Source organism: Nyctereutes procyonoides, unplaced genomic scaffold, assembly GCF_905146905.1.
Source record: "Nyctereutes procyonoides isolate TBG_1078 unplaced genomic scaffold, NYPRO_anot_genome, whole genome shotgun sequence".
Taxonomy (NCBI): Eukaryota; Metazoa; Chordata; class Mammalia; order Carnivora; family Canidae; genus Nyctereutes; species Nyctereutes procyonoides.
The window spans coordinates 22,245,243-22,268,945 of NW_026575024.1; the positions used below are offsets into that span (position 1 = coordinate 22,245,243).

The window sequence follows — 23,703 nt, forward strand, 5'->3', positions numbered from 1 at the left end:
CTTATTTATTTATTCATGAAAGAGAGAGAGCGAGAGAGGCAAAGACACAGGCAGAGGAAGAAGCAGGCTCCATGCAGGGAGCCTGATGCAGGACTCGATCCTGGGACTCCAGGATCACGCCCTGGGCCGAAGGCAGGCACTAAACTGCTGAGCCACCCAGGGATTCCTGTATTTTCTAAATTAAGCACAGAATACTTAAATCAAAAGAAAAATTAAAATATATTAAGCATATAGAAAAGTACAAGTAGAATACTACCCAGCTTGTTAAATCTTAACATTTTACCTAATTTCTTTAGATCTGTTGTTTGTTTATTTTTAAAACAGTTTATTTATTTATTTATTCATGAGAGACACAGAGGCAGAGACACAGGCAGAGGGAGAAGCAGGCTCCATGCAGGAAGCCCGACATGGGACCCGATCCCCGGTCTCCAGGATCACACGCCGGCTGCAGGTGGCGCTAAACCGCTGTGCCACCGGGGCTGCCCTGAAAAAAGATTTTTTTTTTAAGAGCTTATATTAAGTAATGTCTACTCCCAAGGTAGGGCTCAGACTTATAATCCCGAGATCAAAAGTAACATGGTTGGGGGTTGTGGGTGGCTTAGTCGACTAAGCATCTGACTCATGATTTCAAAGATTTTTATTTATTTTTTTTTTTATTTTTTTTTTTTAATTTTTTTTTTTGTTTTATTTATTTATGATAGGCACACAGTGAGAGAGAGAGAGGCAGAGACACAGGCAGAGGGAGAAGCAGGCTCCATGCACCGGGAGCCCGACGCGGGATTCGATCCCGGGTCTCCAGGATCGCGCCCTGGGCCAAAGGCAGGCACTAAACCGCTGCGCCACCCAGGGATCCCCAGATTTTTATTTATTTATTCATGAGAGACACACACACAGAGAGGCAGAGACACAGGCAGAGGGAGAAGGCAGGCTCCACACAGGGAGCCCGTTGTGGGACTCGATCCCGGGACTCCAGGATCACACCCTGGGCCAAAGGCAGGCGCTAAACTGCTGAACCACCTAAGTGTCCCTGACTCATGATTTCAGTTCAGGTCATATTCTCAGGGTGGTGCGATTGAGCTCCACTGCTGGGTGTGGAGCCTGCCTAAAATTCTCTCTCTCCCTCTACTCCCCCTGCCCCCACCTCCACACTTGCATATGCTCGAGTATACACACATACATTCTCTCTCTCTCAAAGGAAAGTCGCATACCCTACCGAGTCAGCCAGGTGCGGCCCCCTTTAATTATTTATTTAGGTTTTATTTATTTATTTGAGAAAGGGTAGGGGAGAGAGCACATGAGCTGGAGGGAGAGGGAAAGAGAATCTAAAGCAGACTGCTCTGAGCATACAGCCTGAGACAGCTTGATCCCATTACTATGAGATCATGACCTAAGCTGATACCAAGAGTCAGCTGCTCAACTGACTGAACCACCCAAGCGCCCCCCTGCCTTATTTTTTTAAGATTTTGTTTTTAAGTAATCTCTACACCCAAAATGGGGCTCAATAATTAAAGAATTCCAAGATCAAGAGTTACATGCTCCACCAACAGAGCCAGCTAGGTGCCCTGTGTTTTAAAATATTTAATGAATGTGTTTGGTTCTGTCCTACAATAATTTTTTTTAATAGACCAAGTAGTGGTTCTCACAGCAAGTATCTTATTTGAAAAATAATCATATTTTACCCCTTTCTGAAAGTTTCCTAATGTTAAAATGCCTCATTCTTTTCATGAATAATTATATGGAATGATCATTTATTTAAGATGATATTTAACAATTTTGTCCTATAGTTAGAAGAAAGTTGCTATCCTGTAATCTATTTTGTCCTCCATGAAAAGGGCAGCATTGAGTGTTCTTCCCATTTTCACAATTAAAATTTACAACAAAATATTTTTTTTAAAGATTTTATTTATTTGTTTGAGACAGAGAGAGAGAGAGGGAGAAGCAGGCTCCATGTAGGGAGCCTGATGTGGGACTCGATCCTGGGTCTCCAGAATCAGGCCCTGGGCTGAAGGCGGCGCTAAACCCCTGAGCCACCCGGGCTGCCCACAACAAAATATTTTTGAGATAATATTCAAGACAATCAGCAGTTTCATTTGCTCACTTTTATTCTTTCTGTTTTTCATCAGAAACAGAAAACTGGGGATCCCTGGGTGGCGCAGTGGTTTGGCGCCTGCCTTTGGCCCAGGGCGCGATCCTGGAGACCCGGGATCGAATCCCACATCGGGCTCCCGGTGCATGGAGCCTGCTTCTCCCTCTGCCTATGTCTCTGCCTCTCTCTCTTTCTCTCTCTGTGACTATCATAAATAAATAAAAATTAAAAAAAAAAAAGAAACAGAAAACTGTCTACATGTATGTAAGAGTTATAATTTACAGTTTTTGAGAATAGATTTTAAAGTTACTAAATACTTTAGTCAGTGAGTCACAGTATAGAAATGAAGTTGATAGCTTAGATGATTTTAGTTTCAGCAGCTGTACAGCTGAATGCATGATTGTACCTACTCTAATTTGGTATCCAGCTTTTATTTTCTTTTTGTTTTTGTTTTTTTAAGTATTTATTCATGAGAGACACAAGCAGAGACATAGACAGAGGGAGAAGCAGGCTCCCTTTAGGGAGCCTGATGCAGAACTCGATCCCAGGACTCTGGGATCCTGACCTGAGCCAAAGGCAGATGCTCAACCACTGAGCCACCCAGGTGTTCCTGTTCTTTTCTTTTAAAGAACAGCTTTAGTGAGATATAATTCACATAGCTCACGATTCAGTCATTTGAAGTCTACAAGTTGGGGCTCCTGGGTGGCTCAGTCAGTAGAACCTGAAGCTCTTGATCTTAGTGTCATGAGTTTGAGCCCCACATTGGGCATAGAGATTACATTAAAAAAAAAAAAGATTATGTATTCTGGATATAAGCCCCATGTCAGATATATGATATTCAAATATTTTCTCCATTCTCTGGATCTTTACTTTCTTAAAGGTGCTGTTCTTTACAGCACAAAAGCTTTTCATTTTGATGTAGTCCAGTTTATTTTTTGTTCTTTTTGCCTCTCGTGCTTTCATCATATCTAAGAAACCATTGCTTGCCTAACCCAAGGTCACAACCTTTTATTCTTGATTGTTTTCTTCGTGCTAAATTTAGTTGGCCTCTGAAGCTTAGAATTGTGTAACTGTAGGACGAATTAGTGTTCAACCTAACAGGTGCTAATTTGTCCAATGAATCTTGAGTGAAATGCCTTCTTAATGTACTCCTTCTTAATTACCTTCTCTTAATATGTATTATAGAATTACCAGCTCTATTTTTCCCTGATGGTTTTCTCTCTTCAGGGTAGAACTGACCACTCCTTTTGTTTCTTATTCTGCATTCTTTTTCACCACTACTCTGGACATATATCCTGTTATCTCCTGCAGAACGCAGGAATGATACCTTATTCATCTCATCCTCCATGTTTTGTGTATATAGGAGACACTTTGTAGACAATAGGATTGTTTAATCCTTCTTGGTTAGTAATACAATAGAAAATCTTGTAATCTTGTTTTAATTTAATTTTTTTTATTTAGTTTTTTAAAATGTTATTTATTTATTCATGAGAGACTTATAGAGAGGGAGGCAGAGACACAGGCAGAGGGAGAAGCAGGCTCCATGCAGGGAGCCTGATGTTGGACTTGATCCCTGATCCCGGAATCACGCCCTGAGCTGAAGGCAGATGTCCAACCGCTGAGCCACCCAGGCGTCCCAGAGAATCATATAATCTTTAAAAGTGACAAGTATAAGGAGTAGTTTATATTAAATAATGGGAGAATAAAAACAACAGATTATAAATATTGATTGAGACACTTTAATATATTCACAATCATTAAGAGTTGGGAAGGAAATATGAAATAATATACCTTGAATTACCAACAGCTAGTTGCCCTACATCAGGGGAATGATTTAAAAATGTTAGTTCTGGAAAAAAAAAAATGTTAGTTCTGGGCACCTTGGTGGCTCAGTCCATTTAGTGCCTGCTTTCGGCTCAGGTCATTATCCCAGGGTCCTGGGATTGAGCCCTCCATTGGACTCCCTCTTCCTCTACCTGCCACTCCCCCTGATTGTGTGCTCGTGTGTGCTCTCTCTTTCTCTCTCTCTCTCTCAAAAAAAAAAAAAAAAAAAAGTTCATCATGGGGCACCTAGGTGGCTCAGCCAGTTAAGTGTCCAACTCTCGATTTTAGCTCAGGTCATGATCTCTGGATCATGAGATTGAGCCCCCTGTGGGTTTTATACTCAGCAGCGTAGAGTCTGGTTGAGATCCTCTCTGTCCCTCTGCCCCACTTACTCTCATGCATGCATTTGCACAAGAACTCTCTCTCTGTCAAATAAATTAAAAAATCGTTTTTTTTTTTTGTTAAAGATTTTATTTATATATTTGACAGAGAGAGGGAGGGTACAAACAGAGGGACCTGGAGTGGGAGAGGGAGAAGTAGATAACCTGCTGAGCAGGGAATCTGATGCGGGGCTCTATGCTAGGACTCTGAGATCGGGTTGTGAGTCGAAGGCAGATGCTTAACCGACTGAGCCACTCAGGCACTCCTTAATAAAAAAAAATCTTAAAAAAAAAGTTTATCAATGAAATGGAACCGTTATAAGGATAATTATTGAGGTGTCTGGCTCAGTCTATCAGTGTGGAGAGCATGCAACTCTTTTTTTCTTAGCATGCAATTCTTGATCTCAGGTTGTGAGATCAAGCTCCATGTTGGGCGAGCTTACTTTATTTTTTTTTATTTTTATTTATGATAGTCACACACAGAGGAGAGAGAGAGAGAGAGAGAGAGAGGCAGAGAGAGAAGCAGGCTCCATGCACCGGGAGCCCGACGTGGGATTCGATCCCGGGTCCCCAGGATCGTGCCCTGGGCCAAAGGCAGGCGCCAAACCTCTGTGCCACCCAGGGATCCCTGCGAGCTTACTTTAAAAAAAAAAAAAAAAAAGGATAGGGCACCTGGGTGGCTCAGTCAGTTTAGCCTCCAGCTCTTGATTTCAGTTCAGGCGGTGATCTCCAGGTTGTGGGATCAAGCCCCTTGTTGGGCTTAGGCTCAGCATGGAGTCAGCTTGAGGTTCTCTCTTTCCCTCTGCCCCTCCCCCTGCTCTCGTTCATACGCTTGCATGCTCTCTCTCTGTCTAAAATAAATCTTTTTCTTCTAAAAGGATAATTATTAAGATCTGCAAAATATAAAAGTGCTCATGATGCATTTTGACATTAAAAGATGTATATTATGATACTATGCTAAAATGATTTTCATTGAGTTCTTGATTTTTTTTGTTTTTATTTTTTAAAAAGATTTTATCCATTTGAGAGAGAAAGAGAAAGAGTGCATGGGGGAAAGAGTGGAGGGAGAGAGGGGGAAGGAGAGAGAATCTCAAGCTGAGTATGTGGAACCCTGCACAGAGCTCGATCACACAACCCTGAGATCATGACCTGAGCCGAAACCAAGAGCTGGTTGCTTAACCAACGGAACCACCCAGGTGCCCCTCTCTTTTTTTTTTAATCTACTTAAATGTTCTTTGTTTTAACCAGTTATTACACCTGAAAAATTGACAGTGAAGACTTTTAGACCCTTAAATGGACTAAAAATAGATTATAGAATTTTTTTTATAACTTTTAATAATGAAATAGATTCTAGGGACACCTGGGTGGCTCAGTCAGTTAAACCTATGCCTTCAGCTCAGGTTATGATCTAAGGTCCTGGGATTGAGCCCTGCATTGTGTTCCTGGCTCAGCAGTGAGTTTGCTTCTTTCTCTCCCTTTGCTACTCCTCCTGCTTCTGCTCTTTCTCAAATAAATAAAATATTTTTAAAAAATAGATTCTCTTATGGAACTGGAGGGTATTATGCTGAGTGAAATAAGTCAATCGGAGAAAGACAAACATATGTTCTCTTTCATTTGGGGAATATAAATAATAGTGAAAGGGAATAGAAGGGAAGGGAGAAGAAATGGGTAGGAAATATCAGAAAGGGAGACAGAACATAAAGACTCCTAACTCTGGGAAACGAACTAGGGGTGGTGGAAGGGGAGGAGGGTGGGGGGTGGGAGTGAATGGGTGACGGGCACTGAGGGGGCACTTGACGGGATGAACACTGGGTGTTATTCTGTATGTTGGCAAATTGAACACCAATAAAAAATAAATTTATTAATAAAAAAATAGATTCTCTTTGTGGTGGTTACATTAATCTTATATATAAGGGAAAAGGAAAAGACCAATATATGATTTTCTTTTCTTTTTATTTTACTTTTTTTTTTTTTTTGGAAGATTTATTTATTTGAGAGAGAGAGAGCATGTGTGAGAGAGCACAAGTGGTGTAGAGGGAGGAGCAGGCTGCGCATTGAGGCAGGAGCCAGATGCAGGGTTCGAACCCAGGACACAGGGATCATGACCTGAATTGATTTTTTTTTTAATGTATTCATAGAGACAGAGAAAGAGAGGCAGAGACACAGGTAGAGGGAGAAGCAGGCATCATACAGAGAGCCTGATGTGGGACTCGATCCAGGGATCATGCCCTGGGCTGCAGGCGGCACTAAACTGCTGCGCCACCAGGGCTGCCCTCATGACCTGAATTGAAGGCAGCCACTTAACCAACTGAGCCACCCAAGCACCACTAACTTTATTTTTTTTTAAGATTTTATTTTATTTTATTTTAAGATTTTATTTATTTATTCATGAGAGACAGAGAGAGAGAGGCAGAGACACAGGCAGAGGGAGAAGCAGCCTCCGTGCAGGGAGCCTGATGTGGGGCTCAATCCTGGGACTCCAGGATCATGCCATTGGCCTAAAGGAGGCCTCCACCACTGAGCCACCCAGGCATCCCTAAAGATTTTGTTTTTAAGTAATCTCTACACGCAGTGTAGGGCTTGAACTCAACCTTAAGATCAAGAGTTGTGTGTTCCCATTGACTGAGCCAGCCAGGCACACCCCTGTTTGTCATATATTTAAAGATTTTGGAGGGCACCTGGGTAGCACAGTTGGTTGAGGCTCCAACTTGTGGTTTTGGCTCAGGTCATGATTTCAGGGTCATGAGATCGAGCCCTGAGTTGGGCTCTAGGCTCAGCAAGGAGTCTGCTTAGAACTCTCTCTACCTCACCCTCTGTTCCTCCCCCACCCTCAAATAAATACATTTATCTTTAAAGATTTCCGAACTTTTTCTTGTCTGATAAAAAAAACATCCATAAGGTTGAATTAACAACATTCACGGTGTCTTCTATTCCAGAGATATTTTGATATCATTCTTGGTATATAATTAGGGGTAACTAAACTTGATATTGTTTATTGTGGTGAAATAGCTTCATAGAGCAGGCAGAAACACAGTAATAACCAATCATCAACCATAAATTTAATCTTATTAATATACATATTGTTTAACAGAGTTGTAAATTCTTGTTATTACTTGGTTCAGACTCTGGGTATGCAACTTGAATCTAGATATTTTAAAGGAAATGACTTCCTTATCACCAACATGTTCAAATGTTGGACCAGATGACCCATTTAAGCTTCTTTACAGGATTGAGCTGCTCTAGTTTATTTTATATATGTCTGTGTATGGGCATGGTTCACTTTATCTATAATAGTATCTTAACATATGTATCTTTGCATTGGCAGTTTAACAATAGTCATTTAAAATATATTTGAGTTCCTACTATGTGTCAGGCACTATGCTGTGCTGAGAATATGGCAGTAAATGACATAGACAAGGCCCTTTACCTCCCAGAATTCCATACATTTTTAAGAAACTTCATTGAAAATTTTGAAGCAGTTTGAAAATCATGAATTAGATCATTTAGTAAATTCCTTTTTATTTTGTATTTTTCTCTTTGAAAGGCAGTTATGGATAGTTAAGAATGAAGTTTATTTACTTTTTAATATTTTATTTATTTATTTTAGAGAGAGAGTAAGTGCACTGAGGGGAGGGACAGAAGGAGAGGAAGAGAGAGAATCTTTTTTAATTTTTATTTATTTTTTTTAAATTTTTTTTTTATTATTTATGATAGTCATACAGAGAGAGAGAGAGAGAGCGAGAGAGGCAGAGACACAGGCAGAGGGAGAAGCAGGCTCCATGCACCGGGAGCCCGACGTGGGATTCGATCCCGGCTCTCCAGGATCGCGCCCTGGGCCAAAGGCAGGCGCCAAACCTCTGCGCCACCCAGGGATCCCAAGAGAGAGAATCTTAAGCAGACTCTGCTGTGAACAATGAGCTTGATGAGGGGCTCCATCTCATAACTATGAGATCATGACCTGAGCCAAAACCAATAGTCAGTAGCTTAACTGACTGAGCCACCAAGGTGCCCCTAAGAAGTATCTTTATTTAGAGAAACATAGGGGGGCATTAAATCTTCACCCATATTTAACTCTGTTTAAGCTAAGAATAGATGGCTTTTTTAAAAAAATATTTATTTATTCATAGAGATGCAGAGAGAGAGAGAGAGAGAGAGGCAGAGACACAGGCAGAGGGAGAAACAGGCTCCATGCAGACAGCCTGACGTGGGACTCGATCCCGGGTCTCCAGGATCATGCCCTGGGCTGCAGGCGGCGCTAAACCGCTGTGTCACTGGGGCTGCCTAATATGGCTTTTATGATGTTTTTTTTTAAGATTTTATATTTTTAGCCTGCGGTAAAAAAAATATATATATATTTATTTATTAATTTATTTATTCATGAGAGACAGAGAGAGAGAGGCAGAGACATAGGCAGAGGGAGAAGCAGGCTTCCAGCAGGGAGCCTGGTATGGGACTCGATCCCAGGACCCTGTGATCACTCCCTGAGACGAAGGCAACGCTTAACCACTGAGCCACCCAGGCATCCCTGGCTTTTATAATCTAAAGGAGTATGTTAAATAACATACTTGTATTTAAGTTGAATACAAGAGTAATTTATCAAAGGCTAATCAAATCATAATAAAAAGATTGGAATTCTTATCATTTTATTCTTAGCATCCATTAAGAAGAAGTAAAATATACCCAGATCCAATATACTTGATCTATCTGATAGTAAGGTAATATTTTATTAATATCTTGTTATTTCCCATAGTCGTGTTCTTACCTGAGAACAACTGAATAGCTTTGTGCACTGTAGATAGGAATGACTGTACAAAAATTTTAGATGGAGTTACATATTGTTACTGATACCAATTTAAACATAATTTTCTAGGTAATTAATGATCCTATCCATGGCCACATTGAACTCCACCCTCTCCTCATCCGAATCATCGACACACCTCAATTTCAGCGGCTTCGATATATCAAACAGTTGGGAGGCAGTTACTACATTTTTCCAGGTGCTTCGCACAATCGATTTGAGCACAGTCTAGGGTAAGAAGTCCATTGATGGGGAATTTACAGTTATTAAATACCTTCTTTATCTTATGAAATGACTGTCTCATCTTACCTTTTAGAGAATGGTTTGACAAAATGGTAATAATATCCATATTTTGTTGATGAGAAAACTGAGGTTTTGATTTACCTTGATATATTTTATTTATTTTATATATTCTTATAAGCCAATTCAGATCCTTCCTGGAAAGGTAATCAAAGTGTCTATTGACAGGTAATTTGGATGATGTATTTGTGTTTAAGTACTTCAGACCTAACATGTTTGGTTACTGGTATAACTAATTTTGTAAGTGTGATTATTTAGTTTTCCTGTTTAGTCCTGTACAGAAGTGCCATTTGAAACCAGATGGTTTTATTCACCTATCAGGAAATTTGTAGATCAGAAAAATATTCACAAGCCTTAGAGAAGGTGGCACCTCTGTTACATACAACCAAGTTGAGAATTTGGTCTGCTTTTCCATTATAAAATTTGGAGCTAGGAGAACATGGGCTGGGTAGAACTGGACAGTTTTCTAGGTTTTGTGAAATACTTATACTGTTTTACTTTGTTTTGAAGTGTTTTTTGGTTTCTATGGGGCTTTTTTTGGAAGCATTTTTAATAGCCAGAATACAAGTGTCTACTCAAATGTGCATTCATTCATCAACACATTTATTGAATACTTACGAGGCTTTACCAAACCAACAGGGTAGCAATTGTCTCTAACTTCCTGGAGTTCAGAGTTAAGTGGGAAAAGAAAGATATTGTATTCATTCAGGAATTACTTTCAGGGAATATGCTAAAAGTGCATTTAACATTTGTCAGGCACTTTATCTTCAATCTATGTTGTAAACGTTACAAAGCCAGAAGTCTTGCTTCTTTGAAAAATACTTGTAGTAAAATACATAGAATATAAAAACTTACCATCTTAAAACCATTTTTATTTTTTATTTTTTAAAAAACATTTTTTAAAAAAGATTTTAGTTATTTATTCATGAGAGACACACAGAGGGAGGCAGAGACCTAGGCAGAGGGAGAAACAGGCTCCCTGCGGGGAATGTGATGCAGGATTCCATCCCAAGACCCGGGATCATGCCCTGAGCCAAACGCAGATGCTCAGTCACTGCATGTATGTTCAATAGTGTTAAATATATCCATATTATTGTGCAGCCAAACTCTAGAACATTTTCATCTTGCAAAACTAAAATCTGTACCCATTAAATAACAATTCCCCATTCTCCTCTCCCTCTAGCTTCTGGTCATCACCATTCTATGTTCTGTTTCTATGAATTTAACGACTCTAGGTACCTCATATAAGTAATATCTTACAGTATTTCTCTTTTTGGACTGGCTCAATTCACTTGGCATAATTTTCCCAGAGTTCATCTATGTTGGAGCATATGTGAGAATGTCCTTTTTTAAGACTAGATATTATTCAATTATATGTTTATACCACATTTTGTTTATTCCTTTATTCATGAGTGGACACTTGGATTGCTTCCACCTCTGGCTATTGTGAATAGTGTTGCTATGATCATATATTTCTGAGACTCTGCTTTCAGTGTTTTGGGTATATACCCACAGGGTACTGCGGGCTTGTATGGTAATTCTATTTTTAATTTTTTGAGGAAACGTATTGTTTTTCATAGTGGCTGCACAAGTTTAAATTCCCAACAACAGTATGTAAGGGGTCTAGTTTCTCTACATCCAAGCCAACATTTGTTACTTTGTTTATTGGGTTTTGTTTTGTTTTATAATAACCTTTCTAATGAGTATAAGGGTGGTATTTCATTGCGATTTTAATGTTGCATTTCCCTAATGATTCCTGGTTGTGAGCCAAGAGGTCCTACTTTAGGGATTCTGTTTGTATGTTTGGGCCTGTAGTAGTAGTTCTGAAACAGACTACTCTTTAATTTTTTGTAGAGATATATGAGAACATTTAAGAAACATATTAAAGTTCTTTAGGTCCAGAAGTATCATCTTCCAAAAGGAAGAGTGACTTTATGTTATTTTTTGTTTTGTTTACTCTGCAGTGTAGGGTATCTAGCAGGATGTCTGGTTCGTGCACTGCGTGAGAAGCAACCAGAGCTGCAGATAAGTGGACGAGATGTGCTCTGTGTTCAGATTGCTGGCCTTTGTCATGATCTCGGTATGCTATACAAAGAACCAAAGTTGTTAACATAAAACCATAACATAGAGTTGTGTGTCCCCTTTTTGTGACATAGATTGTTAATATCTGTTCATTTTCAAGTTAAGCTAGAAAGATAAAAAATAGATTCACATTTTACCAATCTACAAGCAGTTTCCTTGTTCTAAGGCTGCTTTTGTTTTTAAGGTCATGGGCCATTTTCTCATATGTTTGATGGAAGATTTATTCCACTTGCTCGCCCAAATGTGAAATGGACGGTATGTATTCATATATACATAGTTAGTAAAGACTATTAAGCAACCATTGTTGTGTTATAGTATACTTCTCCATTATAGTGTTCAGGATGTTTGTCTGTGTATGTTTCATTTGGTGTCCTAGTAGTCGTCGTCGTCTTCTTCTTCCTTTTTTTTTTTTTTTTTTTTTAAGATTTTATTTATTTACTCACGGGAGACACACAGAGAGAGGCAGAGACATAGGCAGAGGGAGAAGCAGGCTCCATGCAGGGAGCCGGTTGCGGGACTCAATCCCAGGACCCTGGGATCATGACCTGAGCCAAAGACAGATGCTCAACCACTGAGCCACCCAGGTGCCTTCCTTTAAGGAAGGAATCGTTATCTTCAGTTTTATAAGTGTAATTATATAGAGGTATAGAAGCTCACAGAAGTATGCCTATACACAAAATCACAAAGTTGGCTTAGTTAAGTGACCAGCTCTTGGTTTCAGCTCAGATCATGATCTCAGGGTTGTGAGATTGAGCCTTGCTTTGCTGAGTGTGGAGTCTGCTTAAGATTCACTGTCTCTTTGCCCCTCTCCCCTGCACACATGTGCACATGCACTCTCTCAAAAAATAAATCTTTTTTTTTTTTTTAATCACAAAGCTGTTAAACGGTAGAGCCAGCACTAGAAAACCAGGTTTTCTAACTGCTATTTTTTTAAAAGATCTTTTAAAAATTTTTTTGAGAAAGACCATGAGCTAGGGGGGAGAGGAGGGACAGATGGAGAGGGAGAAGCAGTGTCCTGCTGAGCAAGGAGTCCATCACGGGGCTCAATCCTGGGACCCTGAGATCATGACCCAAGCTGAACAGATGCTTAATTGACTGAGCTACCCAAGTGTCCCTCTATCTGCTAATTTAAAGCTCTTACTATTCTATCATACTATTGAAAAAATAAATAAATAAAAGACCAACTCTATTTTAACTCATTTTTTTTAACTCATTTGTTTTGATCATGAAGTAGCCAATACCAGTCAAGTTTCATCATTTATATTAAATGAACTATTCTATAAATAGGGATATGCAGGTCACTGACCTCTATTTTTTTTTTTAAGATTTTATTTATTTATTCATGAGAGACACAGAGAGAGAGAAGCAGAGACAAGGCAGAGAGAGAAACAGGCTCCATGCAGGGAGCCCGATGGGGCACTCGATCCCGGGTCTCCAGGATCACACCCCAGGCTGAAGGCAGCACTAAACCGCTGAGCCACCTGGGCTGCCCTGACCCCTGTTTTTGGAATCAGTTTTTGAAACAGGAAGTTAGGCTGGCTTCCATTTTTTACCACGTTGTCTTTCTGGAACCTGGAGTAGAAAAGGATATTAGTACCTACCGACGGGTTCTTCTATGTCAACCTCTATTTTCTTTCTTTTTTCTTTTCTTTTCTTTTTTCTTTTCTTTTTTCTTTTCTTTTTTCTTTCTTTCTTTCTTTCTTTCTTTCTTTCTTTCTTTCTTTCTTTCTTTTCTTTCTTTCTCTTGTTTTCTTTTCTTTTCTTTTCTTTTCTTTTCTTTTCTTTTCTTTTCTTTTCTTTTCTTTCCCCCTCCCCTCCCCTCCCCTCTCCTCTCCTCTCCTTTCTTTTTAAAAAATATTTACTTTTTGAAAGTAACATCTACACCGAGTGTAAGACTTGAACCTATGATGCCGAGATCAAAAGTCACACACCATCAACTGAGCCAGCCAGGTGCTGGCTTTTCTTTCTTTTTTTTTTTTTTTTCTTGTAAAGGAGTAATTGACATCTAGTAAGTTGTATGGATCTTAAGTGTACAGTTCAGTGAATATTTTTTAAATTTATTGTTTATTTTTAGTAATCTCTGTACCCAACATATGGGGCTCACACTCATGACCCCCCAAGATCAAGAGTCACACGCCCCACTGACTGAGCCAGCCTTGGTGCTCCTGGTTCAGTGAATTTTTGACAGTTGTTCATGTCACTGCTATGCAAGTCAGGATATGGTATGTCTTCATCTTCTTTTATTTATTTATTTATTTTTTATTTATTTATTTTATTTTTTTATTTTTTTATTTTTTTTTATTTATGATAGTCACACAGAGAGAGAGAGAGAGAGGCAGAGACACAGGCAGAGGGAGAAGCAGGCTCCATGCAGGGAGCCCGTCATGGGATTCGATCCCGGGTCTTCAGGATCGCGCCCCGGGCCAAAGGCAGGCACCAAACCACTGTGCCACCCAGGGTTCCCCATGTCTTCATCTTCTTGAGAATTCTCAAGAAGGCCTTTCTCAGTCAATGCCTGCTTCTCTCTCATCACCTGAGTTTTATAAACCTAGGTTTGTTTTTCCTATTCTCAGGTTTAATATGAGTAGAATCCTATCATAGATACTCATTTGTGTCTTGCTTTTATTCACATAACATGATGATTGTGAGACTCATTCATGTTGTGTGCATCACCTGTTGATCCCTGCTTACTGCTGAGGAAGTATTCCATTGCAGGATAAGTTGTGATTTTATTATCCTTTTTCCCTTTGATAGAATTTGAGTTGTTTTCACTTCTTGATTATTACAAATAAGGTTTCTATACACATCACTGTACATGATTTTTGTGGAAAATGTCTTCATTTCTTTTAGTTAAAATGCCTAAGAGTAAAAATGCCAGATCATGTTTACTTTATAAGAAACTCCTAGACCTTTCCCATATTATACCATTTTTCACTTCATCGCCAGTGTGGGAGATTTCCTGTTCCTCAGCCTTGTCAACATTTGGGTTTTTATAGATTATCCTTTCTAATGAGTGTCAAGTGGTGTTTTGGATGTGTGTGTGTGTTTTTTTTTTTTTTTTACATTCTTTAATGTTTGTTGAGTACCGTTTCCTATATTTTGTTATTGATATATTTTCTTTTGTTTTTATTGTTGTTTTAAAGATTTTTATTAATTCATGAGAGACACAGAGGCAGAGACACAGGCAGAAGGAGAAGCAGGCTCCCTCTAGGGAACCCAATGTGAGACCTGATCCCAGGACCCCAGGATCATGACCCGAACCAAAGGCAGACACTCAATCCCTGAGCCACCCAATTGCCCCGATATATTTTCTTTTGTGAAGAGTTCTTTCAACATTAGCCCATTTTTAAAAAATCTTATTGTTTGGCTTTTGATTTATTTGAGTAATTACATATGATATAACTATATATAAAAATAGTATGTATAGTAACTATATTTATATGATAAATACATGTGTTGTAAAGATTTTTTTCCAGTCTCTGACTTGCCAATTCATTTTTTTTTAATTTATTTTTTTTAAGATTTATTTATTTGTTTATTTATGGAGACAGAGAGAGAGAGAGGCAGAGACACAGCAGGCTCCATGTTGGGAGCCCGACGTGGGATTTGATCCCGGGTCTCCAGGATCATGCCCTGGACCAAAGGCGGCGCTAAACCTCTGAGCCACCCGGGCTGCCCGCCAATTCATTTTTTTAATGGTGCCTTTGAGAAATAAATTTTAAATTCTGATGGAGTATTCTGATTCTTCAACTAAGATGGGTAGTTTTTCTGTAGTTTTGCTGCCTTGGGGCCTCATGCTAACGGCCATAAAAGAACTGGAATATTGCCCAGTGCTTTTTATCTTCCAAGTGTTAACTTCCTTGTAACATCAGCCTGCTTTTGGTGGCCTGCCAGTACCTTTAGGAAGTTGTCCAGACTTAATAGTTGTTTTCTTCAGCAAGGCTGATCTAAATAGGATCTACTCAGCTATTTGCAAGTCTTTGTATTTGTTTTTTTAAAGTAGGCTCCATGCTCAACACGGGGCTTGAACTCAACCCTGAGATCCAAAGTCAGATTCTGTACCAACTGGGCCACCAGGTGTCCCAGTTTTCAAGTCTTTATATGTAAAATTTTGACCATTTAGGGGTACCTGGTTGGTGTAGTCATTTAGGTTTCTAACTCTTGGTTTCAGGTCGTGATCTCAGGGTCATGGGAACGAGCCTTGAGTGAGTCTCTGTGGGCTGCACTGAGTCAGCTTGAGATTCTCTCTTCCTCTGCCCCTCCTACTTTCTCTCTCTTTCTCTCTCTCTCAAGTAAATAAATAAATCTCCGCTCCCCCCCCCCAAATTTGGCCTTTTAGGGGTGCCTGGCTGGCTCAATTGCTAGAGCATGTGGCTCTTGATCTCCAGGTTACAACTTCAAGCCCCACATTGGGCGTGGAGATTACTTAAATGAATAAACTTTTAAAAATTAAAAAAAATTGGCCTTTCACCATCTTTTTTAATTTTATTTGTTTTTATTTTTTTCACCATCTTTTTTTAATTTCTTTTTTTTAAAATTTTTATTTATTTATGATAGTCACACAGACAGAGAGAGAGAGAGGCAGAGACATAGGCAGAGGGAGAAGCAGGCTCCATGCACCGGGAGCCCGACGTGGGACTCGATCCCGGGTCTCCAGGATCGCGCCCTGGGCCAAAGGCAGGCGCCAAACCTCTGTGCCACCCAGGGATCCCTCACCATCTTTTTTTAAAGATTTTATTTTTATTTCTTTTTTTTTAAATCAATCTTTTTTTTTTTTTAATTGTATTCATCCATTCATGAAAGACACACACACACACACATACACAGAGGAGAGAGAGAGAGAGAGGCAGAGACACAGGCAGAGGGAGAAGCAGGCCCCATGCAGGGAACCTAACGTGGGACCCAATCCTGGGTCTCCAGGATCATGCCCTGGGCCGAAGGCAAACGCTAAACCGCTGAGCCACCTGGGCTGCCCTGACCTTATTTTTGAAGAGTACAGGTGAGTTGTTTCTGGAATGCCCCTCAATTTGTCTGATATTTGCAGTTTTCTGATACATAGTGTCAGACTGTATTTTTGGCAGAACGCCACATTGTATCTTCTTAGTATAAAACGTTAGAGGCACATAAAATCTGTTTTACACATTACTGGTGATAATAACTTTTATCACTTGATTGAGGCATTGTTTACCAGATTTCTCCACTAAACTTTTTTTTTTTTTTTTTTTTTTTTTAAGATTTTATTTATTGGGGCAGCCCAGGTGGCTCAGCGGTTTATTGCCGCCTTCGGCCCAGGGCCTGGTCCTGGGGACCCAGGATTGGGTCCCACATCAGGCTGCCTGCATGGTGCCTGCTTCTCCTTCTGCCTGTGTCTGTGCCTCTCTCTTCTCTCTCTGTGTCTCTCATGAAAAAATAATAATTTTTTAAAAGGATTTTATTTATTCAATGGACAGAGAGCACAAGCACACACTAGTTGGGGGAGCCGCAGAGGGAGACCGAGAAGCAGCCTCCCCACTGAGTAGGGAGCCTGATGCAGGGCTCCATCCCAGGATCCCGGGATCATGACCTGAGCCAAAAGCAGTCGCCCAATTGACTGAACCACCAAGGTGCCCCTCCACTATAAACGTCAACTGTTTTTCCTCTTTTAATTTATGTGCATCTTGATTCAATTAAAAAATAGTTATAGGACAACCATCCAGGGATCCCTGGGTGGCACAGCGGTTTAGTGCCTGCCTTTGGCCCAGGGCGCGATCCTGGAGACTCAGGATCGAATCCCACGTCGGGCTCCCGGTGCATGGAGCCTGCTTCTCCCTCTGCGTGTGTCTCTGCCTCTCTCTCTCTCTGTGTGTGACTATCATAAATAAATAAATAAAAATTAAAAAAAAATAAGGACAACCATCCAGGTTTTATTTTTATTTTATTTATTTTATTTTATTTTATTTTATTTTATTTTATTTTATTTTATTTTATTTTATTTTATTTTATTTTATTTTATTTATTTATTTATTTATTTATTTTTTTCCATCCAGGTTTTATTTTCATTTTCAGTTTTTGGTAAAACCTGTGAGGGCACCGATGTCTTCAGGGGATCATATGGTCTTTACACTTGTGAATGAGGAAACATAGGTTAGTAAAAAAAAGGCCTATTTACGATTCTTACCTAAATGTTGATCTCAGAGCTCTAAAACACTTTTGTTTTTACTGGGAAATTTGCAGTCACCTCTTTTCACCACTAGATGGAAGTGCTTAAGAATTTTTAACCTTACATGTTTCAAGGCTGATGAAACAATAGAACTGATTTTGTTTTTTGAATTTTACACAAATTTTAAGTAGGCTTCACACCCAGTGCAGGGCTTGAACTCATGACCCAAGATTAAGAGTCTTGTGCTCTACCAACTGAGTTAGCCAGGCACCCCAATAGAACTGAATTTCATAGTGATATTCAGTAAAGCAGGATTGTACCTGTGTAACTGGGTAATATTCTGTACTGTACTGTGTAGTACCTCTGTACTGTAAAGGATTATGTCTCATTAAATATGATATAATGATGAACATAACATGTAAAATGTTTATAGGCTAGTAAAATACAGATTTGGCAGGAATTTTTTTGTTTTTTTTTTAAGATTTATTTATTTATTTATTTATTCACGAGACACAGAGAGATGCCACATTTATCTTCTTAGTATATCACATCAGAGGCACATAAAATCTGTTTAACACATTGCTGGTGATAATAATTTTGATCAATTGATTGAGGCATTGTTTACAGATTTCTCCACTATAAACTTTTTTTTAGGCAGAGACCTAGACAGAGGGAGAAGCAGGCTCCTCACAAGGGAGTGTGATGCAGCACTCGATCCCCAGACCCAGGATCATGCTCTGAGCTGAAGGCAGATGCTCAACTGCTAAGCCACCTAGGCATACCGATTTGGCAGGTTTTTAAAAATATCTGCAAGGGGCACCTGGGTGGCCAGTCAATTAGACATCTGACTCCTGATCTCAGCTCAGGTCTTGATCTCAGAGTTTTTAGTTCAAGCCCTGTGTTGGGCTTCACGCTGGAGGTATCTGCAAAGACAGTAGTTTGAAACTAGATAATTAACATGCAGTGGAAACTTATCTTTGAATTACCTGTAATCAAGAATAATTTGGGAATGCCTAGGTGGCTCAGTGGTTGAGCATCTGCCTTTAGCTCAGGGTGTGATCCTGGATCCACGTATTGAGTCCCATATCAGGCTCCTTGCATGGAGCCTGCTTCTCCCTCTGCCTCTGCCTCTGTCTCTGCTTCTCTCTCTCTCTCTCTCTCTCTGTGTGTGTGTGTATGTGTGTGTCTCATGAAGAAGTAAATAAAATCTTTTAAAAAAATGAATAGGGGATCCCTGGGTGGCGCAGTGGTTTGGCGCCTGCCTTTGGCCCAGGGTGCGATCCTGGAGACCCTGGATCGAATCCCACATCGGGCTCCCGGTGCATGGAGCCTGCTTCTCCCTCTGCCTGTGTCTCTGCCTCTCTCTCTCTCTCTGTGACTATCATAAATAAATAAAAATTAAAAAAAAAATTAAAAAAAAAATGAATAGTTTGTATTATCTGGGGCCCCTAATGAACTAGAGTCTGTAACAGACCACATTGTGTTGATTTTTCCTAGCATGAACAGGGCTCAGTGATGATGTTTGAGCACCTGGTTAATTCTAATGGACTAAAAGCGGTCATGGAACAGTATGGTCTTATCCCTGAGGAAGATATTTGCTTTATCAAGGAACAAATTACAGGACCACTTGAAACACCAATCAAAGATTCTTTGGTAAGTTTGTGTATAACTTAATTTGAATTGACTGTTTCCCATCTTCTTTTTCTACTTTCCTTCAAAGCTATTTGAAGAGAGATTATTTGGTTATCTTAAGGAGACTAAATGACAAAAATATATTCTATGTTTCTATTGTTTAATGCAAAAAAATGAAAGGCTTAACTATTTTTTAATCTCTTGAGTTCTTTAGAAGTTATGCCTCAAAATACATATGTAAATTTTTTTGATAAATATATATGCAGTATATTCTGTATAGAAGCCTGAAGTAATGTTGTCTAGAAAAAAAAGTTGAATAACTTAAAGGAAAATCTGTTTTGTTTTTTTTTTTTATTTTAATTGAAAAAAAAGTTGAGGAGCACCTGGGTAGCTTAGTAGGTTAAGTGTCTGACTTGATTTCAGCTCAGGTCATGATCTCAGGGTTGTGAGATTGAGCCCCATGCTGGGCTTTGCACTGGGCATGGAGCCTGCTTGGGATTCTCTCTCTCCTCCCTCTGCCTCTCCCCCCGCCATCCCCCAAATAAAGAAGTAAATCTGAATGTCTGTGTGTGTGTATACATATATGTGGGGCACCTGGGTGGCTTAGTTGGCTAAGTAAGCATCTGCCTTTGGCTCAGGTCATGATCCCACGGTTCTGAGATCAAGCTCTGAGTGGGGTACCCTGCTCAGTGAGGAGTCTCTGCTTCTCCTGCTTCTCGCCCTGCTTGTGCTCACTCTCTATCTTTCTCAAATAAATAAAATCTTTAAAAATAATCATAATGAAAAAAAAAGTTGAAAAATAATTTCCCTCTGAGTTTTTGGTCTTTTCCTTGAATATATACAAATCTACTTATATAACGAGCTGTATTTTGTTATTTTTCTTTTTAAGATTTTATTTATTTAAGAGAGAGAGTGTGTGAGTGGGGTGAGGGGCAGAGGGAGAAGCAGACTCCCAGCTGAGCAGGGAGCCTGATGTGGGACTCTATCTGGAGGCTCTGGGATCATGACCTGAAGCTGATGCTTAACTGACTGAGCTACTCAGGTGCCCCAAAGAGCTGAGGGGTTTTTTTGTTTTGTTTTAAGATTTTATTTATTTATTTATGAGAGACACAGAGAGAGAGAGAGAGAGGCAGAGATACAGGCAGAGGGGAGAGGAGATGGCTCCATGCAGAGCCCGATATGGGACTTGATCCCAGGTCTCCAGGATCAGGCCCTGGGCGAAAGGTGGCGCTAAACCGCTGAGCCACCTGGTCAGCCCCAGAGCTGAGTTTTGAACCAAATATTCTATTTCTAAAATATGGGAGTTTCAAAAATTATGTGAACATTACATTTCATTTAGACTAGATGTGTAACTACTTTGAAGGATAATACTATTTTCATGCATGATTTCAAGCATTAGCATACTAGAGACGTTCTTACCAATTCATAATTAGATATTACATCTGAAAGAGACTTTTAAGCCAAGAAAAGAAGACAACTTGTTGATTATGAGAAATGTAACCAGTTAGGATCCTTTTGATGTCACAAGGTTTAGTATTAACAGGATATCACATACCTTAGCATTTCTTTTCCTTTTTCTACTAGTTTAGGAATTAAGTGAAAGAAGGAAAGAGTAGAACCTTCTAAGTTATCTCACATTCCCATTCAAGGATCTGTTTATAATTTTAATTTAATTTAATTTAATTTTTTTGTTTATAATTTTTAGATTAACACAGTTGCTTTGCTTTGCTTGTAAATAGGTTTGGTTTGTATCCTAAAACTTTTGGTGAGTTTTCTTGTCTTCCAGTGGCCTTATAAAGGACGTCCCAAAGAGAAAAGCTTCCTTTATGAGATAGTGGCCAATAAAAGAAATGGCATTGATGTGGACAAATGGGATTATTTTGCCAGGTATGCACTGAACACTTCAGAAAAATTGGTTAAAATCCTATATCCTTTAAGTATATATAATTTTTATTTAAATAAATTAAAAAATGAAATCCTAATATATATTTAGTGTTAATATTTAAGGTACAGTTTCCTTGCTGAAAAATTTCATCTCTTTGTTTTGGAATCTTTCTAGGGACTGCCATCATCTTGGAATACAAAATAATTTTGATTACCAGCGCTTTCTTAAATTTGCTCGTGTCTGTGAAGTAGATAATAGGAAACGTATTTGCACTAGAGATAAGGTGAGCTATGTCAGAGGAACAACACAGAAGGTATAGTTCCTAGTTTGAAGTCTAGAAGTAATCATTTGATAATTTGGAAAACAGAACCTGGTAAATTGTCAATGTTTTTACTTTATGCTTAGCATTTGTAAGTATCTTAAAGTTCTGAAAACTTTTGCTTTGTTAAATAATAACAAAATTACAACAGACATTTATTGAGTATTGCGTTAGGCATTGTTCTAAGTGTTGTAGGGAGATGAACTCCACCCTCACAACCCTATGAAATAGATAACTATTCTTATCCCACTTAACAGGTGAGCAAATTGAAGCACAGAAAAGACAAATGGCAGAACTGGAGTTTCAGCCCAGAACATTTCACTCAAGTCTCATCCTTAACCATAGTTAGTGATATATCTTAGTGTTTCAAAATAGGTAAAATACTAAACCAGTAGCTCCCTGCTAGATTAGAGTCATTTAACTAAAGAGTAATATGGGACTGTACTATAGAATTATTTTTTTTTGAGACTAAAGAATATAAGAATAATGCCTGATTTCTAGACTTGTTGAGAAAATTAAAAAATACAGTAAAGATGCCTAAAACAGAATATCCTACAGTTAAAACAACAGATTTTTATTTACTGAGAAGAAAACTTGCAAACCAAGAAATGGTTTTTACTAATCTGCCTAGTAGTTTTTTAATGGTTTCAGGGATTTTAATGAGTTAGCTCTTGGATATACTCTTTTTTTTTTTTTTTAAGATTTTATTTATTTATTCATGATAGACACACAGAGAGAGAGGGAGGCAGAGACACAGGCAGAGGGAGAAGCAGGCTCCATGCAGGCAGCCTGACGTGGGACTCAATCCAGGGACTCCAGGATCACGCCCTGGGTGCTTAAACCGCTGAGCCACCCAGGCTGCCCAGGACATACTCTTCTTATCTGTCAGTCACCATCCCTTTTCCTTGTCCTATGTACTTGTCTGCTAACAAGGGTAACATAACCTGATCCTACATTAGTATTTATTTCATGTTTTCCTGCAGGAGGTTGGGAATCTGTATGACATGTTCCATACTCGTAACACTTTGCACCGCAGAGCTTATCAACACAAAGTTGGCAACATCATTGATACAATGTAAGAAATTCAACTGCTATTTCCCTATAAATTTTTCCTGATGGTTTGTTAGAGTATTATTCTTGGGTCAGCTTGAGATTTCTAGATTAACTGAAGTGAATTTTAAGTGAATAAATTTAAAATGGCTACCATAAACACAACAAAAACTAGAATAAATTAAACAACTTAGTTGGAGGAAATGAAAGAGAATCGACAGAGGGGGTAGATGAAGGGTGGAAGAGTTGGCTTCAGCTAGACATGAAGAGGCAATGCTGGCATGACTTAAACCTCCCTGTAGGTAATTATTTATTGCCAGATATTAGTAGCAAGGTGAGAAATAGGACGTGAATAATTGACATTCTGACACTAACGACAAAAATTGGTTTTAAGAATTAAGATTAATTATAAGGATTAAGATTAATGTCTGTCCTCACCCTGTTAATTGTTTGTCAAACTTAGTAGAAAAGAGTAAAACCAACAGGAATTTCCCTTTTCCCCAACCCGTGAGAACTATAGCAGAAAAGTTTAGCCAAGTACAGATATAAGTATAGCTGTACGTCTGTATGTGACTCATTGACCCATAAAGGGTTCTCAAAAAAAAAAAAAAGAGTGAGTTAATTCCATGTCTCAAAATAGCTGGGTTTTTTTTTCTAAGATTTTATTTACTTATTTATTCATGAGAGACACACAGAGAGAGGCAGAGACCTAGACAGAGGGAGAAACAGGATCCCTGCAGGGAGCCCAGTGTGGGACTCAATCCCAGACCTCGGGATCATGACGTTAGCTGAAGGCAGATGCTTAACTGAGGAGCCATTCAGGCATCCCTGAAAATAGTTTTAAATTGAGATGAGCAGGGGATCCCTAGGTGGCGCAGCGGTTTGGCGCCTGCCTTTGGCCCAGGGCGCAATCCTGGAGACCCGGGATTGAATCCCATATCGGGCTCCCGGTGCATGGAGCCTGCTTCTCCCTCTGCCTATGTCTCTGCCTCTCTCTCTTTCTCTCTCTGTGACTATCATAAATAAATAAAAATTTAAAAAAAGTTAAAAAAATAATAAATTGAGATGAGCAGACTAGTTAGAATACATTCACCCATTGGTATGATTGTTCCTTTGATAATAAGTTTTTGTTTGTTTTTAATTCAGAGAGCCAGAGACATCTAGGTTCAAAGGCTGGTACTGCTTCTTCCTAACTTGGTTAAATGAAA

General features: G+C 39.2%; 1 protein-coding gene across 4 annotated transcripts in view; it reads left to right on the forward strand.

The window, feature by feature from the left end:
- SAMHD1 (SAM and HD domain containing deoxynucleoside triphosphate triphosphohydrolase 1) overlaps positions 1–23,703 on the forward strand; it is a 55,327-nt gene that overhangs the window by 12,049 nt on the left and 19,575 nt on the right. For all 4 annotated transcript variants that reach the window (XM_055306180.1, XM_055306195.1, XM_055306203.1 and 1 more), the window contains exons 4-10: positions 9,161–9,321; positions 11,353–11,468; positions 11,655–11,725; positions 19,107–19,262; positions 21,028–21,128; positions 21,301–21,409; positions 22,429–22,520. In XM_055306180.1, the coding sequence (XP_055162155.1) occupies positions 9,161–9,321; positions 11,353–11,468; positions 11,655–11,725; positions 19,107–19,262; positions 21,028–21,128; positions 21,301–21,409; positions 22,429–22,520 (806 nt within the window). The remainder of the gene's footprint in view (positions 1–9,160; positions 9,322–11,352; positions 11,469–11,654; positions 11,726–19,106; positions 19,263–21,027; positions 21,129–21,300; positions 21,410–22,428; positions 22,521–23,703) is intronic.